Raw genomic sequence first — 21,259 nt, 5'->3', positions numbered from 1 at the left:
CACTTAAAGTAGACACAAGACGAGAGGCAAAGCCACAACGGAATATGAACTTTGTGATATATTCACCCTCCTGAAAAAGCACAAAGTGGACAACTTGCCAGCTCTCATGCTGCCAGAAACATTATGCAATGATAGGGGCAATGGTGGGTGGCAGCCCTCAGCAATAGGCAACAAAGGACCTATTCCAGTGGAGGACAACCTCAGATTATATCCAGTTATTACAAACCAAGGCACATCTAGTTTCTTCTCAGTGGATAGTAATTCTCTACGTCAGCAAGTTGCTCAGCGTGGAGGCCAATTCATTATTTAAAGAATGGGGAATTGAAGGCTGTGGTGATTTAGCACAGAGTTGGGACCAGCCTGCATTAGCTCAACAATAACAAAGTGAATTTTAGGGGCAGACTTAATGGAACCAGATGGCCTACCCCGCTCATATTTTCCTGTTTTCTTGTCAATTTGATGATTCCAAGAACATGTCCAATCATGAAGCCACAACCTCAACAGTGGTCCAGATAGGGGCAGGATTTCTTAAATAATGCAAGGGCAGATCTTTACATCCTTAGAGGTTCCAATGCACAAGATCACATGAGGCTACACAGTATTATAGACTCAACCAGCTCCATCATGAGCACACCCCTCCCCACAACTGAGGCCATCTTCGTGAGGAGTTAACTCAAGAACGCAACACCCGCCAAAAAGGATCCTCACAATCCAAGGCTATACACTGAGTTCTTGAGGTACCACCTCATGAAGATATCCTCAGTGGTGTGGAGGGTTGTGTCCATGGTAGAGCTGGCTGAGTTTATAATCTTCATTCCTACCATCGGGGAGGAGGCCCAGGAACCTGAAGACCCACAGTCGGTTATTCAGGAGCAAGCTCTTCCCCTCCGCCATCAGATTTCTGAATGGCCCAGCAAACCATTCACACTATTATTATTTCTTTACTATTTATTTTTGTAATTTATAGTAATTTTAATTCTTTGCGCCACAAAACAAGAGAAGAGGAGGACGAGGAGAAGAAGAAGAAGACCACCCTTAACTCCGAGTGGAGTCATTGGGACACTGCCATGACGGCATTTTTTTGGCAGGCTTTCTAGTTTTTACGAGGCCAAGTTGCTAGCTGGATGCTCAACCCAGCACGGATGGACAGCGTGCAAGGGAGCCGGATGGATTCCAACTCGGGACCCTTTGCTCCGAGGTCTGGCTCTGATGCCACTACACCACCAGCCGGCCATCGTATAATAAATCTCATTCTAATTCTGATAGCAACCTGGGCTCTGGGACATGGTAGGAAACTGGAGCACCCAGAGAGCCATCACAAGGAGATATGCAAACTCCATGATGTCAGACAGCAACAGAAGTCAGTGTTGAAACCGGAGCACTGCAGCTGCAAGACAGCTGCTCACTAACCATGCCACTGTCTCACCAACTTACATCTAAGAAACAGAGTTTCTAGCCCTAGGATCTTGAAACTGGATTAATTATATCCTCAATTAAAAATCTTTCAGCACCTGATTTATCAAACATATACTGTATTATCAGAATCAGATGAAAATGACCTGCTTGAACATGAAGCTGAGTAATTCCACTCTCAGACATATCATCGTGCATTGAAAGATGAGATTGCACTTCTTGGTTAGGTCACTGAAGTGACGTGCTTTCTGAAATGATGGAAATTTCTCCTAAACTCATTCTACTTTTCACTGCCTTCAGAACAAACACAAGAGATTCTGCAGATGGTGGAAAGCCAGAGTAACACAGACCAAATGCTGCAGGAACTCAAGCACGTCAGGCAACATCTATGGGAAGGAATAATGAGCCGATTTTCCCTGAACTCTGGCAACTTGAACTCAGCTGCCTCACCTGCTGAATTCCTCCTGTATTTTGTGTGCGTTACTCAGAACAATCAGTACGCCCTGCAGCTTTCCATGGAACTAAGAAGCTTAGTAATGCATTCAACAGCCCCCTTCTCCTAGTAATTGCCACCTCTCATTTCAGACTCCACCACACCTTGGAGACATGGCTAGGTAGGCTGCCCCAACTATCCAGCTTTGATCACGACCGCCTGTGCTCTCCATGCAGAGTCTGCTTGTGTTTCCTCTGACTGCATGGGATTCTTCCAGGTTTCCTCCCACATTCCAACAAGCATGTAGGTTGGTGTGTTAATAGGCCTTCCTACTCGATGCATGGTAGAATCTGTGAAGAGGGGGTTAACTGATGAGAATAAAACGTAAAAACAGCAGCTTAAAGAGCGACATGGACTCAGAAGGTCAACAGTCCTATTTCCATGCTGCTATCGCCCTCTGACTCTATGCTCTGCAAACCCGTCTTTCTCAGATTTCTTGTGACAGCGATCCCTCATCTCACTGTTGTAAGCCCTGACCTGACTTCGTTTTCATTGGTCAACATTGTCCTTAATTACTCTAACTAGCAAGGCTTTATAAAATGCAGGTTTAAAACTTCATCGCTTTTTGTTACTAAAGCACGTTGGGTTCATTACAAAAACATAGCAACTGCTTTGCAGCCGTCCTTGTACGCCCAGCATTGTACACCACTAATGAGCCAGGAGCACAAAAGCTTCAAAGAACACATGTTCCTTACTACCAGTATGCAAATTTAAAACTATTTAAAAAATGTGCTGGTTTTATCTTCTCTCTTTCCTTGCGAGCGTATGCTCAGACTGAACGACGTTCTTTGTAACTTCACTTAGTGCCTAGGCTACCAGTTGAGTGACAGAAATTCAAATCCCGTCTCGGCAGCACTAGAGTTAGAATTCTGCTAATTATATAACTCAGCTTTTAAAAAAAAATTGGTAATTTCAGATATAGTGACCACAGAATGTTGTAACCACTCTTTTGGTTCATTCGTGCCCTTTTAAACTTGGTAACCTGTGGCCCTAACCAGTTTGTCCCATTTCTGACAAAAGACCACAGCAACGTGGTTCACTTTTAATTGCCCTCTGAAACAGTCAACCATTCAGTCCCATCAAACTGCTACAATAAAAACATATGTAAAATACACAGACAGACCATTCATCATCAAAACAACACTCAATACTCAATCTCTCCCAGTCTAGTCAAACATGCAAAATCCTCACTCAATGACTAAAGTCTCAGCTGGGAGAATTGTGTCACACACTCTTCAACACCCTACCATGGTCAAAATGCAGGAGGAACTCAGAACTTCAGGCAGCATCTATGGAAATGGATAAACAGTCGAACGTTTCGGGCTGGCACCCTTTGTCAAGATTGGAAAGGAAGGGGGAATAAGCCCAGAATTAGAAGATGCGGGGGGGGGGGGATGGAAGCGGAAGGAGTACAAGCTAGACAATGATGGGAGAAGCCAGGTGGATGTGGGAGGGAGATAAAATAAGAAGCTGGGAAATGATAGGTGGCAAATGTAAAGAGCTGGAGAAAAAGGAATCTGATAGGACAGGAGAGTGGACCATGGGAGAAAGGGAAGGAGGAGGGGAAGCAAGGGGAGGTGATAGGCAAATGAGGAGAGGAGAAGAGAGAAGAGGAAGGGGGGGGTCAAAGTAGGGAATTAAACAAGATGGAATGGGGAGGGGAAAAACTTACTAGAAGTTGAAATTGATGCTCATGGCATCAGATTGGATGCTACCCAGACGTAATACATGTTGCCCCTTGAACTTGTGAATGACCTCATCGTGGCAGTAGAGGAGGTCATGGACCAACATATCGGAATGGGAATGGGGATTGGAATTAAAATGATTGACCATTGGGAAATCCTATCTTTTGTGGATGGAGTGAAAGTGCTCGACAAAGCAGTCCCCCAGTCTACAACAGGTCCCACCAATGGAGAGGAGGCCACATCGTCAGCACCAGATGCAGTAGACAACCCCAACAGATTCACAAGTGATGTGTTGCTTTACCTAGAAGGAATGTTTAAGGCCCTGAATGAGGGCGAGGGAGGAGGTGAATGTGCAGTATAACAATTCGGCGACTTGCAGAGGTAAGTGCCAGGAGGGAGATTAGTGATGAAGGACAAATTGCGAGAGAGATAAAGATGTGCTCGGTGGCAGGGTCCCATTGAAGATGGTGGAAGCTGCAGAGAATGGTGTGTTGGATGCAGAATCTCATGGGGTGGTAGGTGAGGACAAGAGGAGTTCCATCCCTGTTGAGGTGACGGGAAGCTTGGGTGAGTGGGGATGTCCTGGAAACGAAGAAGTGGGTGAGGGCTGTGTCAATGGTGGAACAAGGGAAACCCTGTTCTTTGAAGAGGGAGGACGTCTGAAAACGTATACAAAGTTACGGAAAAAATGGTATTGCATTTTTACAGGAGATGGGGTATGGTCAAGATAGCTGTGGGAGTTGATGGGTTTATAAAAGATTGTTTATCTCCAAAGATGTAGTCACAGAGATTGAGGAAGGGGAGAGGCGTGTCAAAAATGGACCAAGTGAATTTAAGTTCAGGGTGGAAGTTGGAAGCAAACTTTATCAAATTGATGAACTCAGTATGCACCAATGCAGTTGTCGATGTAGTGTAGAAGGAGTCGGAGAGCATTACCAGGGAACGGTTGGAACTTGGACTGTTCCACATACACAGTGGAAAGACAGGCATAGTTGGTGCCCAAGTTGGAGTCCATGGCTACAGTTTGAGTTTTGAGAAAGTGGGAGAAGCCAAAAGAGAAATTGTTGAGAGTGAGGATCAGTTTTTTCAGAGGAGGGTGATAACGAGGGGAACTTGTTGCACCTGTTGTCAAGAAGAAGTGAAGAGCTTTAGGATCTTCTTGATGGTGAATAGAATGTATAGGGACTGGACATCCATGATGAGGCCACTCTCAAGTTGGAGGAGCAATATCTCATGCTCCGTCTTGGTAGCCACCAATCTGATGACACAGACACTGATTTCTCCAACTCCCAGTAATTTTTCAATTCCTCATTCTGGCCCTCCTCTTACCTCTTCTCTTCTCCTCACCTGCCTATAGCCTCCCCCTTGTGCCCCTCCATTTTCCCTTTCTCCCATGGTCCACTACTTGAAAACAAACTAAAAGTTCCTGAGAGGATAAAGTGAGTGACTATCACGCTGTATGACGCTCTTCCAACCAACCGAATTCCAAGTCGAAAAAGCACTTTTAATCTTTTATTACAAACCAACAATAAAAATCATTCAGCTCTTCATCATTCACGTAAAAGCAAGTGAGATGAGCGTAATTGGATCAAATTCAAACAAAGAAGAGCACGGTCAACTATAAATATCCGCTCCATGCTCACACCTCTCCATGCCGCCATGCAGCTGAACAGGTGACTCCATTCCTTTATTTTTACTGCCATTCAAACCCACGTGACAAATTACCTTAACCCAGAGTGAGGGTGCACAACATAAATAAAATACAAACAGGAAATAAACAGATACATGGATCCTGCAGGGTAGTTCAAGGGTCTCAAGAAGGGCACCTGGTGTGTTCAAAAATTGAGGGAGAGTGCAGAGAGACCCCTGAACAGCAGCATGCAGGATATCCAATTGCTTTTTATTGATAACGCTGCTTGTACAATATGTGAACTTCTCCCATGTGGGAGCAGCTAACTGCGTGACAGAGAATTAACCCATTAACTACCACAACAGCACCCATGAGATGTGTGAACCATTAATGGCACAAAGGGAGGTCAATCATCTCAGCCCCCCAGACATTACTACAGGTAGTAATGTCATCCATCTTCTGCTGCGTTATCGATAATCTACCTTGTAACATGTCAGATTTATGGATATTCACTGATAATTGCATAATGCTCAGAGCCATTTACAATTCCTCTGAATATGAAGTAAGCTACTCCTGCACGTGCCAACTGGTATAGGTTGATAATCAGAGAAACAACATTCACGCCATGAAGAGTCAAGTGGTGACCATCTCCAACAGGGGAGTTTAAACAATTATCCTTGATGCTTAATGACCTTGCCATCATCATGTTCCTCATCATCAAGATCCTGGAAAATTGGCCAGAAAATTCAACTGCACAAATCACATAAACACTGATTTCAAGAGATAGTCAAAGATTGAATATCCTAACACCTTTAAACCTTTCCAGAAAGAACATCAGGGCAGTGATGAAAGATATTCATCCAGGCAGATAAAGAACAATAGATCATAAACACGAGTAAGTCTGCAGATGCTGGAAATCCAAAGTAAAACACAGAAAACGCTGGAGGGACTCTGCAATAAAGAGCAACTCCAAAAGCATGTAAAAGTTTCCTTACTACCCCAAAATAGTCTGACCATTTGATCTCACTTCATTCACCACCCCAGATATCCCTTTCCTTCACAATAGTGCATTGTCACTGCAGTGTGAGTCATTTATAAAATTCACTACCGTTGCTTGTCCAGGCTCCTCTAACCTCTGGTTGTGCAGCTAAAAGAAAGGATGTCATTAGGCTGTAAAGGGTACAGAAAAGGTTCATGAGGATGTTATTGGAACTAAAGAGAGGCTGGGCTTTTTAAACCATGGACTTCAGGAGGTCAAGGAGTGACCCTATAGGAGGTACATAAAATTATGAGGGGCAGAGATTATGTAGATGGTCACAGTCTTTTTCTCTCAGAGTGCGGATTGAAAATTAGAAGGCACAAATTTAAGATGGTTTTAAAAGGGTATCTGAGGGGTTAAATGAAAACAGTCAAATGCTACAGAAATGGCAAAACTGCTGCCCAATGTACAAGATGCAAAAAAGAACAACAGCAACAACAACAACAGCATGTACCTTTATCCTTCATAGTAGCTTTTGATGTGGCACATTATCAAACGTATGATACAAAATAAATTTCTAAGAATCTAGAAATGAGAGGTAAGCATGGCTTACCATGTCTGGGAGAAATGCAAAGCTATACAATTTAGAATAGTACTTTAATTCTGAAACTGAGCAACTAAAGTAATACCAGAACAGCTGAATCAAGCAGTTAGTAACTTTTTAAGGCCTGCTCTTGAAACGAGAGGAACATACAAAACTCTCCAAGAGGTCCAAGCAAACTGTGCTGTAATTGTATAATGAGAAGGTGCTCTCCTGTATCACAAAGCACCCCCAACCTCGGCAATCTTTTCCTTAATTTCCACAATCTCACTCACTTCCACTATCACTCTCCTCGATCAGTGACGTGATGTTCATCGATGTTCTGCAGCCTCTGATCGCTCCCATTGCCCTGGCACGGTTGTCCAATGTCTCTCAGCCCTCTGTCCACTCCCACCCTATACACTTAACCCTTGATACCTCTACCTTTCATAGTATCCCTCCAGAAACTATGCCCTGATCATTCTCAGCACCCCACAAAGTCCTTAACAACTAAACACCACATGTTACAACTCTTAGTGCCTTCCAATCTGGCTATGTGAGGAAGATTAAATTAGCTTTATTTGTCACATGTACACTGATACATACATCCAGTGAAATTCTTTGTTTATGTCAACTAGCAACACAATCTGTATGGGGAATAGCCAGCAGGAGTTACCATTTTTCTGGTGCCAATATAGCACACCCACAATTTACTAACTCTAACCTGCACATCTTTGGAATGTGCGAGGAAACTGGATCCCACAAAGGGAACCCAAGCAGTCATGGGGAAAACATACAAACTGCTTATGGACAGTGGTGGGAAATGAACCCCAATCTTCTGATCGCTGGCTCTGTAAAGCTGCTGGAAAGTAGAAATAATGGTAATCAGATTCTCCTTTTTAATGCAACAGCACCTGGCTTTCCTTACATCAAAGCTACATTTCTTCCTTCTCAAGGTCACTAAAAAATTCTGTATTTGTCCCAAATAGAGGACCTTGCTGAGGTCGAGCAAGAAGAGAGGGAATGGAAAGAGATGTAAAATGGCAACTTAAAGGAAAGAATTCCCCAGAATACCCGACCATAATTTCACTGGTTACCGTCTTCAAACTCATTAGCAGATTTGTTCACTGTCTTCTGTTGATTCTGGCCTTGAGCACTGCAGAAGACACGCTCAAATTGTCCTGCGTGCAACATAGCTTTGTGGTGTAATTGACTAAACTCACTCAAGCAGATCTTTACTTTTAGAAGAATATGCTCTCTCCCTCAATCTGGCTTAGATTGAAACTTAAGCAAGAAAATTGAAAAAAACAGCATACCACTGCTGTGCACCCTGCCGTCCTTGGTGGGTTCATACTTAAAAAAAACAAAATGGTTCAGCCTAACATTTTAAAGCACTGCACAGCCTCGGTGATCTGGAAGGTATTAAAAGCAGACTGTTTTCAAATGAGTTCGACCCAATGATTTTTAACATGTTGTAACAACGGCTTGACTACGCACAGATACAGACAGATGAAAACACATATTGTATGTTTTACTGAGTAATGAGTGAAATTTTACTGTTGCAGCCTGAATGACAATGAATCAAAAGGTGTCCTGTTTGTAAACCCACATGGAAATCCTAAGAAACACACCTTCTTCCAAAATGCTCAATGCTGGCTTTGAAGAAAGGGGTTGTTCAGGTTTAAAAGGATTTTGTTAATTTTAAACAGCAATCGTAATTGCTGAAGGTGTGTGAATCATGAAAAAGATGTGATAAGACTGTCGACAAGTCAGTTTTTCATTAAATTGGCTTAATGCATTGCAGCAAACTATACAAATTCTGTGAACCATCTTAAAGTTAAAAGAAATATTAATGGCTCCAGTGAGCAACAAAAAAGAACACGCAAAAAGAGTAGAAAAGTGGAAAAATAAATAATAGGGAATTATCAATTAATAGCAGTTGGCTTGGATTCTGAAATGCAAGATCCAATATACCCAATTTGCCACAATACTCTGAGGAAATTATGATCCAAAAGACTGTTATGTCTTACAAGCTATACTTCAACTTCTAAAGCACTTTTGGTAAAGTTGTAAAAAAGCTATTAATTAAACTCACAGGTGTGAGATTTCAGAATAGATTTTTGAACAGATGTTCACTCCCTTATTCAGGCTACTTCATGACAGGATACAATATTTATATTCAATTAATACTTGTCAATTTTTTTTTGTGAGAGATCAGTCAACAGGAGTCTGCAAGCAAGACCTTGGTTTGATTTTTTTTCCCTATATCACCTTCATGTTGATGTAGATGTTGCTGTTGTTGCAATTCTAAAAGACATTGGTGACACTTAATTTGGAGTATTGTGTCCAGTTTTAATCACCTACCTACAGGAAAGACGTAAACAAGGTTGAAAGAGTGCAGAGAAGATTTACAAGGATGTTGCTGGAGGACCTGAGTTATAAGGAAAAAATGAATAGGTTAGGATTGTATCCTTTAGAATGTGGAAGACTGGGAGGAGATTTGATAGAGGTAAACAAAATTATGAGGGGGTATAGATAGGGTAAATACAAGCAGGCTTTTTCCACTGAGGTTGGGTGAGACTACAACCAGAGGTCATGGGTTAAGAGTGAAAGGTGAGAAGTTTAAGGGGCACATGAGGGGAAACTTCTTCATTTAGAAGATTGTGAGAGTGGTGCATATGAGCTCAATTTCAATATTTAAAAGAAGTTTGAATAGGTACATAGACAGTAGGGCTATGGTCCCAGTGCAGATCGTTGGGAATAGGCGGTTTAAATGGTTTTGGCATAGATTAGATGGGCCAAAGGGCCTGTTTCTGTGCTGTACTTCTCTCTGACTCCATGACATTAGATTCTTGAATCTCGGAAAAGTTTCCATATATAGAAATAATTGATGGAGCCAACTGGCCTATACATTGAGGAGGAAAATGAACAGGCAAGCATTGTCCATTAAGTATGTTCCAATAGTCAAAAGGTGATGCTGGTAGAGACATACAGTAGCATGATTCTTCCCAGTGCAAAATAGCAATTAAAACCTAAGGTGCACACATGAACAAGTAAATAAAAATCAATACTAGTGGAAGAACCATTGTTACAGCTTAATTATTAAATCCAATTTTAGCACAAAAGGGATCTCTAACCACTGGGATGAGCAGCATCTCGATAATTCAGTTATGACGAAAGGTTGCAAAGCTGGGGGTTTCAGGATAGAAACAAATGTTTCTGAGGTGTTCCTAATAATATGTATTGGGTTGGGGAAGTTACAGAATAAAATACTACTTTACACTGACAGGCATGCTCAAATTGGCAAAAAGTCACTTTGGGATTAAAATTTGAAAATCTTTGATTGATCAACATATGGAGTAGACTTTTCTAAATATAATGGAAGTGAAAAAATCCTGAAACCATTAAAAAAATTAACTGCTGTGATCAAAGGGTCTCCCTGAATGGATGAAACATGACGTTACTCTTCTAAATATTTTGTGATCTGTGAAACTTCAGCCGCTGGATTGGCCTTCTGCCATCTTTCAGCGCTGTCCTTTCCACAATATACTGACTGAAGTTTTAAAAAAAGCAATTTGATCGAAACTGCTCCGTCATAACATAATTTAACCTGTATTGTTAATCAATAAGATGTAATTTGATCGCAGAAACACAGATGTTTCTCAAAGGGCATTTTATTAGTTCTGGTTTTAAAAACTAGTGCAATGAAAGCTTTTGTATCCATTTGTAAAATTAGCGTTACAAATACAAGTGTTTCAATGATCTCATAGAACCAAAGGGTAAAGAATGAAGAATAATGACAAAATGCATATCTCAAGTGTGCATGGTATAAAAAACGATTCAATTTTAAATTCTGAATGTAATGTATCCCGATTCACTGCATTACCATAGAATGTGGCTTCAGGAAGCAGACCTTCTGATTCAACATTTATGTCTGTTCCATGATATACTGGCTACTGATCTAAATAAGTCTGTACAGAGTATTTAAAAAAGAAACAGTGCCTCACCCATCAAAGAACAGGTGTAATACACCAAGTCAGTGTATGACTAAACCAGGCCATGTGTCAATATACAATACACATAAAATCTCTCTGTGTAGGGTTCAGAAAGTCTTATGTGCAAATAATTTTGTCTAATTGTACTGTAACTCAGAACCACGAGAATTTTTCCATTTGCTCTGAAAGAACCCATTCAAGAAATGTTACAGATCACTGGCTTGTTTGCAATTTAGTATGAGCTTTAAAATGCAGCTAAAATGTCCATTTTTAGCTGAGGCTCAAAAAATTCTATCTCGATTCCCTCTGTAAACCCTGCTTTCTCTCAAGCCAAGTCAGTCATTGATGTTTCCACAACGCGAAGAACTCAAATTATGACTTGGTGACACAGCGTCTTGTAACAATGAACTTCCATTCACCATCCAGTCAGGATAATTAATTCTCCTACCTATAACAGTGGGCAAGTTCAGCTAACAGGACCAAGCTTGTTGTACAAAGTGTGGCACTGACACAGAAGACACAGATCTGTAGGAAACTTTGATTTCATCACAGCATTAAGACTGGCGGAATGACAGCTTCCTCTCTTCCAGCTTCAAAGTTTTTAAGTACTTCCTAAAGTACATTGAGTCCTATCTAAAGTTTTATTTTTTAAATGTTAAAGAGTAAAACTATTTGGGTCAGTCAATACTTGGCAACCCCAACATTTAGTGCAGCTTGGTATTCTTTTTTTTAAAAAGGCATGGTTAACAGGCCATTCCAGGCCAACGGGCCCACATGGCAAACCGTACTTCTTTGAAATGTGTGGGGAAGATGGAGCACCCCGGAGGAAAGCCACACGGTCACAGGGAGAACGTTCCAACTGCTTGAAGACCGTGGTGAGAACTGATCCCAGGTCGCTGGCTGTGAAGTATTATGCAACTGTGTTGCCCACTTCCCAGCATCGCTGTGTTGATGATTGACTGGCTTGAATGGGTTTGCCCTGCTTATTGAGACCAGAACACACCTGGGAAACTTTGCAGTCTGTTGGATAAATACTAGTATCGCAGCTGTCATGGGATAATTTGGCCCTAGGCACAGCCTGCTCGGAGTATCACAGCTGTGCTGCTTTCAGTGACCACTACGTTCAAAGTGCTATGCTATTTCTTGCTCTCAGATGGCTTAGTTGGCTGATGGATGGTGTCTGTTGGTTGAGAACTCCCACTGTGACTGGGTGCAAACACTTCAGCTTTTCTTTGTACAGTCAAGCTTGAGCTGCACTATCTTGCACATCCAAGAGGAACCTTCCCATTCACCATTGAGTTGCCCAGCACCACTCAAGAGAACCAGATGTAGCAGATTTACAGATGTTAGAGATGTTAAATAATCTCAGATAAAGCTTCATTTTGCGTGAAAGTAGTCATCTCATTTTAGGGCACTTTGGACTGCTCCCACCAGTCTAATCCACACTGCTCTTTCAGTCCTCTCCTGGTCTGGCTGAGTGTTAGACCCTGATAGTGCTCATGTACAACTGCACAGCCATCCAATCCCTACCACATCTAATGAATGCCCAGGTCTGAACTGGAACATCGACTTCAGATTAGCAATGATAGAAAGCTAGAAATCTAAAGGAAGATTATAGCAAGGCTGTGGAAGCTTTAGACGGCGTGTAGAGGAGATTTACCAGGATACTGCCTGGACCATGCGGATAGGTTGAGCGAGCTAGGACTTTTTTTTTTGGAGCAAAGGAGGATGATAAGAGGTGTACATGGTGGATATAGTGGATAGACAGAGACTTTTCCCAGAGTGGAAATGGCTAATACAAGGGGGTATGATCTTAAGCTGATAGGAGGAAAGTATAGATGGGGCTTCAAAGGAAAGTTCCTAACACAGAGAACGGAACACCTCCCTGGGGAGAGGCAAATACATTAGGGGCATTTAAGAAACGCACATGGGTATTAGAAAAATGGAGGACTATGTAGGAGAAAAGGGTTAGATCGATCTTAGAGTTGGTTAAAAGGTAGGGATAACATTCTGACCAGAGGGGCTGTACTGTGCTGTATTGTTCTATGTTAAAATATAAAAATGTTGGAAATACACAGCAGTTCAGTCAACTTCTGTTGAGCTTTATTCTTCAGAGGAGCCACCTGACCTGCTACTTCCATAATTTTCTGTTTGAAAAGTGTTGGCACGATGCTAAGTGGTTAAGGCATTGGTCTAGTGATCTGAAGGTTGCTAGTTCGAGCCTCAGCTAAGGCAAGGCTCGTGTCCTTGAGCAAGGCACTTAACCACACATTGCTCTGCGACGACACCGATGCCAAGCTGTATTGGCCCTTGCCCTTCCCTTGGACAGCATCGGTGGCGTGTAGAGGGGAGACTCGCAGCATGGGCAACAGCCCATCTCCCATACAACCCTGCCCAGGCCTGTGCCCTCGAAACTTGCCAAGGCGCAAATCCATGGTCTCTCGAGACTACCTATATTCTATTCATGTTCTCAGGCTTTCCCAGAAGAGTGGCCATGATGGCAGTGGTCAAGCTGATCTAATCTTTCCCTGACAATGTGTCTGTAACAAGAATGAGATTAATTTGGTTTGCCCCTCAGAGTTCAGTAATGTCCTTTCCAGCCCCAGTGTTCTCATCTTGAAAGAATAGCAATTTATCTGCTCAGAAAGGACAGTAGGCAGCAATGAGAGGACCACTTGTCCACCTTTTCTCAAATGTCATGAGACAGTATCCAGCCTGAGGTGGGTGTTATGAACGTACACCACTGGGCTGCTCTTTCTCCTGGGTCCGCCTGCTTGCGGTATACATGTGATGGGGGACTCTGGGGCACCGACTGAAATGTATGGTTTTAGTAACGTAGATACCTGAACTAGAAACTAGACACAATAGTTTAAATCCTAGCATTGTAACATAGCAAGTTATATTCAGTTTTAGAGAAGTTAGAATAAAAGGTTCATTTCAGTAATAACAACTTGGCAGCCTCCAGATTATCATAAAAGCCCAAAAGCAAAATAATGCGATGATGCCAATCTGAAACAGTAGTAAATGATCAAAACACTCAGCATCTGCAGAGGGAGAAACAGATGCTTGTTTCAATTTGATGTCCTTTCATCAGAATGTAATACCACATAGAGCTCACTGATGTAATTGAGGAAGGAAATGTGCCACCTTACCTGGTCTTAGCTCTATATGATTTCACAGAAATAGCTGATCCAAGCAAATCATTACTGTAACAAGCCACGATGACAAAACCTCACAAATTAAACCCAGATGAGCAACCTGACATTAACCTCAGCACTGGATTTAAATTCACCAAAGACACAACAAACTTCCAAAGACTTCCTCACAAATTATCTGATAATTTGTGACAAATTTCCAGATGTTGCCCTACTGACTGTAACAAGTGGACTGTAGTCATGCTTACAACATCATCTCTTCCAGTCCACTTCTCAGATTCTTTATCACTATTCCTGGATATGTCCTGTCTGACTGGAATGGCACACCCAGTGGTTACCAGAAGGAGTGAGTATCTACAAAAATGGCCAAGACTGATGTGGCATCTTGGGTAACGAGAACCCACTAGTAATTACTAACAATCCATCTCCCTCAGCTAATAATCACCACCCACAGTACTCATTCAGAAGAAACCCCAAGGATAGAGAGCGAAGAAATTGCACTCCGAATTGGAGGATTTAAAGGCTAAGAACGTCTTGGGCTTGCCGCCGACGAAGGTGACTAACTCTAAAAGAAAATGGTTATCTGACTGGCCACGTTTTAATCAATCTACTTGTTGTAACCTCAAGCTATATATAATACCATGACAATATTACAAATCTGTTGGCACTAAGCCTTGATTTCACAATCCATTGTTTTGAGAGGCCACATCACCATGGTTGAAAATGGAGGGGAAAAAATTCAAATTCCACCACTCTAACATGTCTACCAGGTTTTTCCACACTCAATGAGAATTAACTATTTTTGACGACAAACTAATCAATATTCATCTGTACTATCAAAGAGAAAGTACGCAATTAAGCTGACAGTTGTCACAATGAGCCATTCCCAGCACAAAAGAAGATGATTGTAGTTAATGGAACAAATGCTATCACCACACCACCCTCCCCAGCCACCTCCTCCCCAATAGAAACATAGAAAATAGGTGCAGGAGTAGGCCATTCGGCCCTTCGAGCCTGCACCGCCATTCAGTATGATCATGGCTGATCATCCAACTCAGAACCCTGTACCTGCTTTCTCTCCATACTCCCTGATCCCTTTAGCCACAAGGGCCATATCTAACTTCCTCTTAAATATAGCCAATGAACCGGCCTCAACTGTTTCCTGTGGCAGAGAATTCCACAGATTCACCACTCTCTGTGTGAAGAAGTTTTTCCTCATCTCGGTCCTAAAAGGCTTTCCCTTTATCCTTAAATATTACTAGAAGAGTTCACAAAACCAGTGTCTTCTGCCCAGGCATCTTCAGATGCTTTAGCAATGGCCTTCTCTCCAACATGAAGAGAAAAATGTCTTTGTTGGTCACTACAAAAGGTTCCAACCCCCAGGTGTGAAGCAGCTTATTCATGAAGCATGGCCCAATCAGTATTCAGGCTCATGTGGCAAGCAATAATGATACGACAGCACCCGGCAGTCACCAATAATCACCAAAATAGTCCCTAGTGTTCTAACCACTCTCGGTCATTTACGCTATCCAGTGTAACTAAACAAATAAACATTTAAAGTCAGAGCTTTAAACTCATTTTCGTGAGTTGAAATGACAGAATTTGAAACAGATAGTAAACTTTGCAGATGCCTAATCCTTCCATTGTTTTTGCTGTCACCTTTTATCCAAACAGTCTGAGATTTATAGGCTGGTGCCTAAGCATCGTTTCAATATATCACCCCAGGATCAAAGGGCGAGCTCCACATTGCTTCTATACACCAAGGCACCATACAGCTTCTTGCAGCCAATAAAGTCTACCAGTTGGAGGTTTAGTACACACATCTCCTTCCTACAGGATTAAAATCCCCTTTTGCAACGAGACCAATTTTCAAATTGTTTGGGACTTTTTCTCTCAATGCACATATGGTTCAGTTGCCTGTAATGTGCTAGGGGACTCTTGAAATGTCTGCCAGCGTTTCCCAGGCAATGCTCTATAAGGTTCACCTTGTCATCCCACCTCTGCTCCTGTGCTCCGCTGGCACACCTGCAGAGCTTTTGGTTGTGTCTGACTTTGAAAATCATGCCATAACGTTCCACAAAAACACAAACGTGCATGTACACACACAGTTTGTATACACACACACACACACACACATACATACATATACGTTTTCCATCTGCAGAATGGCAGAGCCTTTGAATTCTCTGGATTTAAATTCTACTCTTCTATGAATTATTATATTTTTTCTTACTTCATTGGTACCATGTTTAATGCTTTATAATTATTACCAGAACACTCAATGGCTTATATTCATTTTCATTGCAAAATATATCATGGATTGATTTTTTTTTAAAAAAGTAATACTTTTTACAGCTTAGAGAACATTTGATTGGCAAGATGTGCACACAAATCCTTGTTATATGTACAGTGCTTCCATACGTGCTGTTACCATTTTAAGAGTAAAACTTACTAAGCATAACTTTTTCCAAAACATATCAACTATAAGCATTAAATATTAGTTAGTCACTAATAAAAATGAGTAACCTAAGGGTCAAGTAGATACTATGTATAACTATACAATGCTGTATGACTAACTCATAGGCTTGAATTCATGTCTGCTCCCACAGCAAACTCACAATCTCGACTGAGATATCAAATGCAAAATGCGAAACATGTGCTTACCGCAGGAAATTAAAATTACCCTCAGGCTATCCTTGGTGTATCTTAGCTACAGAACTGTGGGATCAACAATTGTGATTGTCAGCAATTGTCAGTCAGGCCTTCCTACCTGGCACATGCCTGATGGATCTTAGAATTAGCAAAAGCATTTGAACCAGAAGGTAAAATTTTTTTTAAAAATAGAGAAGAGGTTCAGAAATGCATAATCCTATTTGTCAATTTACTCTGCTCCTGAAAAGTTGACGGTTATACTGAGAAGCTCCCCCAGATACACCAGTCTTGATAACAACTCTTACCTGATTATCAAAAGGGGTTGCAGGTTAAAGTGCTAAAAATGGGGCACGTCTTTTTCTTTATAGTGGTGATTACTGAAGTACATAAATATTTTCCAAGGAAAGACAATGGAGATTTAAATAAAGCTCCCATAATACTACAGGAAATATTCTGGAGCTATATGACAGGAGAAATTCTATCATAGAGTTAGTTAACAGCCAACCTTGATGGAATTGACATGAAGAGAGATCCTCAATTGCTTAAGAAGTAGTAAATCTGGAGGGCACTGAAGAGCAGTTGTCCACAGGGTGTGTAAGAAAGGACATTTTTGTGGACTCTTCTGTGTCAATAGAAAATCTTTATGGAATGCACCGAGAAGGAAATACCCAAGATTGGGTCCACGTAGAGTTTTCTCACACTGTCGGTAAAAGCACGTTCATAATCTGCTTGGGGTACATTTCTACTTGGACGTGGGTTTATTTTGCAGAGTAGGAATACCTCAAGCAAGAATATTGACTGTGGCAATTAGTTTCTAAAAGGACAATTGAGAGATGACAACAGCTTTTTAATAAGCCCTGTTCTATTTCATTGCATATTCATAGATAAAGTCAGCATACACCAGATTAAAAAAAACAATTACACTGATTTGCACTGAGCACCACACAGTCAGGAAGTGCAAACACTTGCAGTGAAACATCTCCGAGGATAAATCCTAAGGGAATCCTTTGGGATCCGCAGGCACTTGTGACTCCCAAAGAAATACCTTACTGCTTATGAGCCCTTTGGGGATTGAGATTGTATGAAGAGGGAACTTCTTGAAACATGTTGGATTCTTTCAGAATTTTTTACCTGCTGAGATACTGTCAATGTTTGAGTGAATTTCATCAAAACTATGGAAATGTGGTTTTGCAAAATTTCATAGCACATTATGTTGATAATATCTAAAGATCCTGATAATAGATAGTTTCAACCATGCATTAAAGTATAAAGGAATAGTACTGATTCACACACTATCTGTAAAGTTAGTGGAATTCACAAACAAGAGAAGACATGGAAACTATTTATTTTATGCAATCACCTACAGTCACATTTGACCCTTGCACATTTGAAGGTATCACTGAAAATCACATCTTGGGAAACCATATCAAACTCTGCAATTCAGGGATACTCACAAAGCTTGCTTAAAAAGATTTTCAAATAGAAAGGCAAAAGGAAAATGCAAAGGCTGTGCCTTTAAATATCGAGATAAATCATGTTTGGGACAAATTTTGCTAAGTATTTTTAGGAAGCAATCTCTTTAAGATGGTCTTGAGTTCCTATCGGGGCAGAATTTTTACGGGAAATTTGAAGTAAAACATTTTCTTTTCAATTCAATATTCATTGCCTTTTCAAATAGACATAACCAAACTCAATAGGACTAATAAAGGACAGTTTCCAGCTTCTCCATTAGGTCTGAATTCTAATCAGAAATATTGTCTGCCAGGATTCTCCCTGTCAATCCTGAGCATTATAAGAGTGTTTTCACTTGGAAGAAATTATCTCAAATCCAAACGGCAGCCATTCCACATAGTTGTTAGGATATATTTTAGAATAAACAAAGTTCCCTGAAGTAATATGGTCTGGTAAAAATCTGAGGTCCCTATTTGTAGATTTTATTGCACATACTTTGGCGGACAATTATTTTCAACTGTCACTGATTCTGAATGTTTCAGCTGAGAATTAAGAAACCATTTGTGAAAAATTCCATTTTCCATTTCTATTAATTCCCAAAGGCCCTTCTTAAAACCAAACACTGTAATACCAGTGGCTCTGAAATTTGAAAAAAAATCATATGTCACATAATTGGCATGACGGTTATGCCTTCGGGTTCAGCTTGTCAAGATTCTTCTAGCCACAATGCTCGCAAAATAATAGCAGAATCAATAAAATGGAAGAGATATTTGCAGCTGTTGTGTGTCAATAAACCTGTAATAACTCTTTAGGTTGTGCTGACCAGACATGATTCTGAACCCTTCGCAGCAATATCAAACATACTGATTTGGGAAAAGGAAAACAAAAACACCTTCACAGAAAATCTGTAGGTTCACTGCTAGTTTTAAAAAAAACTTGTTAGGTAATATTAAAAAAATTATTTTACCTCCAGATGCTTTTACTTCATTTCGTAACCTTGTTACTTTACTAATTAAATATAGAATTCTGTTCTCACCTTCATATCTATCAAATATTCATAGTATTCCAGCTGAATGTTAAATAACTCTTGCTATTAGTGAGTGTCCTACGTGAATACACAGATAAGATCTGAAGAATGGATTCTATAATTACTGTATATTCACTGCATGTCAAAGATGATTAATGGTGTTGGCAAGTGCCTAATATATTCTGAATTTTAATCTTATACACAAAACAATTTTTCAAAATAAATTCAAATGTTGTCAATCACTTACTGAAGTTTGAAAGTTCTGTAAATCGAGACAACTCAATCACGGCTCAGATGAAAACACCAACATTAGCAGGAAACAAATGCCAAAGAGAAGCTTATTGATAAACATCTGATCATCTCGATATTTGTTGGTATTTTAAAAAATATCCTAAGCTAGAAAGACTACTTCACTAAATAGGCCCTTCAAATCACGCTTCTTTACCTTAGCAAGATTCTAAGATATCCGTTATCATCAATGACATCACACTTTCAACTGAGCACTCAGTCTTCAGGAAGGTCAACTAGTGATGTCAAGTAAACATGTTGAAACAACAATGGGCTTTCAAGGTATTAATCATTTCATGGCTCTTTGGTGAGACTTGTTAATGTCAGCATTCCAAAGAGCCATTTTTCTGCTTAACTATTAATGCCTTGGCCTCAGAGTCCAAAAAGCTGCAAGACTTCAGCTACACCTATCAAGTATTCCTTTCTGAAGTATAATTAGGAATGTCTATCACAACAACCATATCCAAAATTCATCAATCAAATTATTTGCCAAATATTGCAGTAAACATGGTTCTGTGCCCATCTTCGTTCATGGATACTAAAAATGTTCGGCTTCATAATCACATTCTGTTATTAAAGAACAGCATCTAAAAAATGTAGAGAGTTTACACCCAGCCAACGTCATATGAACTTGCTAATCAACTTATCAAAGTGAAGAGGGAACCAAGCATGAAAATATTTGGACTGCTATAATAACGCCGTAAGATCTTCTAACATAGGCAACCTCCCTTGAGCACCAATTTTTTTGATCCCTTAAATGTAAAGAACTCAAAGTGAGGCTGCTTTCTCCACCATTTCATTGAGCAAATAAGCCACTAACCATGGCTTGATCTGTACATCTTTTCCTCATTATTAACCTTGTTACCTTGAGACACATCGGTTCACTTTTACAAAACCATCAATGAGTTGCATGCACACAGGCGATATGCATGACCAAATGATTGTGGGCGGGGGGGGGGGGGGGAAATCAACTCAATAGTCATCAATTTTAAAACTTTTCAGTAAATAGCATTAACCAATCAAATAAAAATGCAGTCTTGGAAACAACTCCTTCAATTTAAATTTATATTGTTCCAAATTTAAATAATCCCACGTGCTTTCAATAAATTTTTCTGTTTACATTTGACTTAAATTTTAAGGTTGTAGCCATAATGATTATGCCGGTTAATTTAATTGGTTATATAATTATTTTCAATTCTCTTGTTAAGAAACACTGCCAGCTTAGATCCATCACAAAGCATTGTCCTTTGAATCACTAAATATTGTGTGCATATGAATGATTAAAACTCACGCCCTTACCTTATACAGCTTCACTGCTGCTTCGTGCCGATGGTTGGTACTATGAAGGCGCAACTTATCCACACTGTTAGTATAATAGTCACAGGCATTGCACTTCAGATGCACTGGATTCCCAATGGCCACACACTTCAGCCTCCACTCATTAGGTTTGCCACCTTCTCTGATGTGGGCCACCAGCTGATATTTCTGCATGTGTTTGTCTGTCTTACAATGGAGCTGAAAATTGGCCTTCAGCTGAGTGTTGTAGTTGCAGAGCTTACACTGGTAGATGTCTCCAATCACAGCCTTCCACTCCTCTTCAGGGAGTGCACGCTCACTGTTCACATGCAAGCTCAGGGCCTCCAGGCTGTCGGTGGTAAATTTGTTGCAGACAGCACACTGGAACAACTTCAGAGAAGGGTCATTGATGTAAGGTGAAATCTCTCCGGCAGCAAGGAAGGGCAGGTCATCACCCACAAGCTGACCACTTGCAAGCCTCATGTCAGGTGGTAGCTCGCTATTAACTGCAAAGAGAGAATCAGAGGGAACAGTTTGCTGTTAGAAACCGAAACATGTCCCATGGAACCGAAGAACACAGAGGAACCGTTTGAAAAAGAAACGCCTCGGTGAGG

The 21,259-nt window shown here is 40.8% G+C and overlaps 1 protein-coding gene across 3 annotated transcripts in view; it reads right to left on the bottom strand.

Annotated features, from left to right (window-relative positions):
* zfhx4 (zinc finger homeobox 4) overlaps positions 1-21,259 on the bottom strand; it is a 268,897-nt gene that overhangs the window by 221,547 nt on the left and 26,091 nt on the right. For all 3 annotated transcript variants that reach the window (XM_059983216.1, XM_059983231.1, XM_059983225.1), the window contains one exon: positions 20,649-21,151. In XM_059983216.1, coding sequence (XP_059839199.1) covers positions 20,649-21,151 — 503 coding nt within the window. The remainder of the gene's footprint in view (positions 1-20,648; positions 21,152-21,259) is intronic.

Source organism: Hypanus sabinus, chromosome 1 (genome assembly GCF_030144855.1).
Source record: "Hypanus sabinus isolate sHypSab1 chromosome 1, sHypSab1.hap1, whole genome shotgun sequence".
NCBI lineage: Eukaryota > Metazoa > Chordata > Chondrichthyes > Myliobatiformes > Dasyatidae > Hypanus > Hypanus sabinus.
This window is presented reverse-complemented; position numbering and strand designations above follow the sequence as displayed.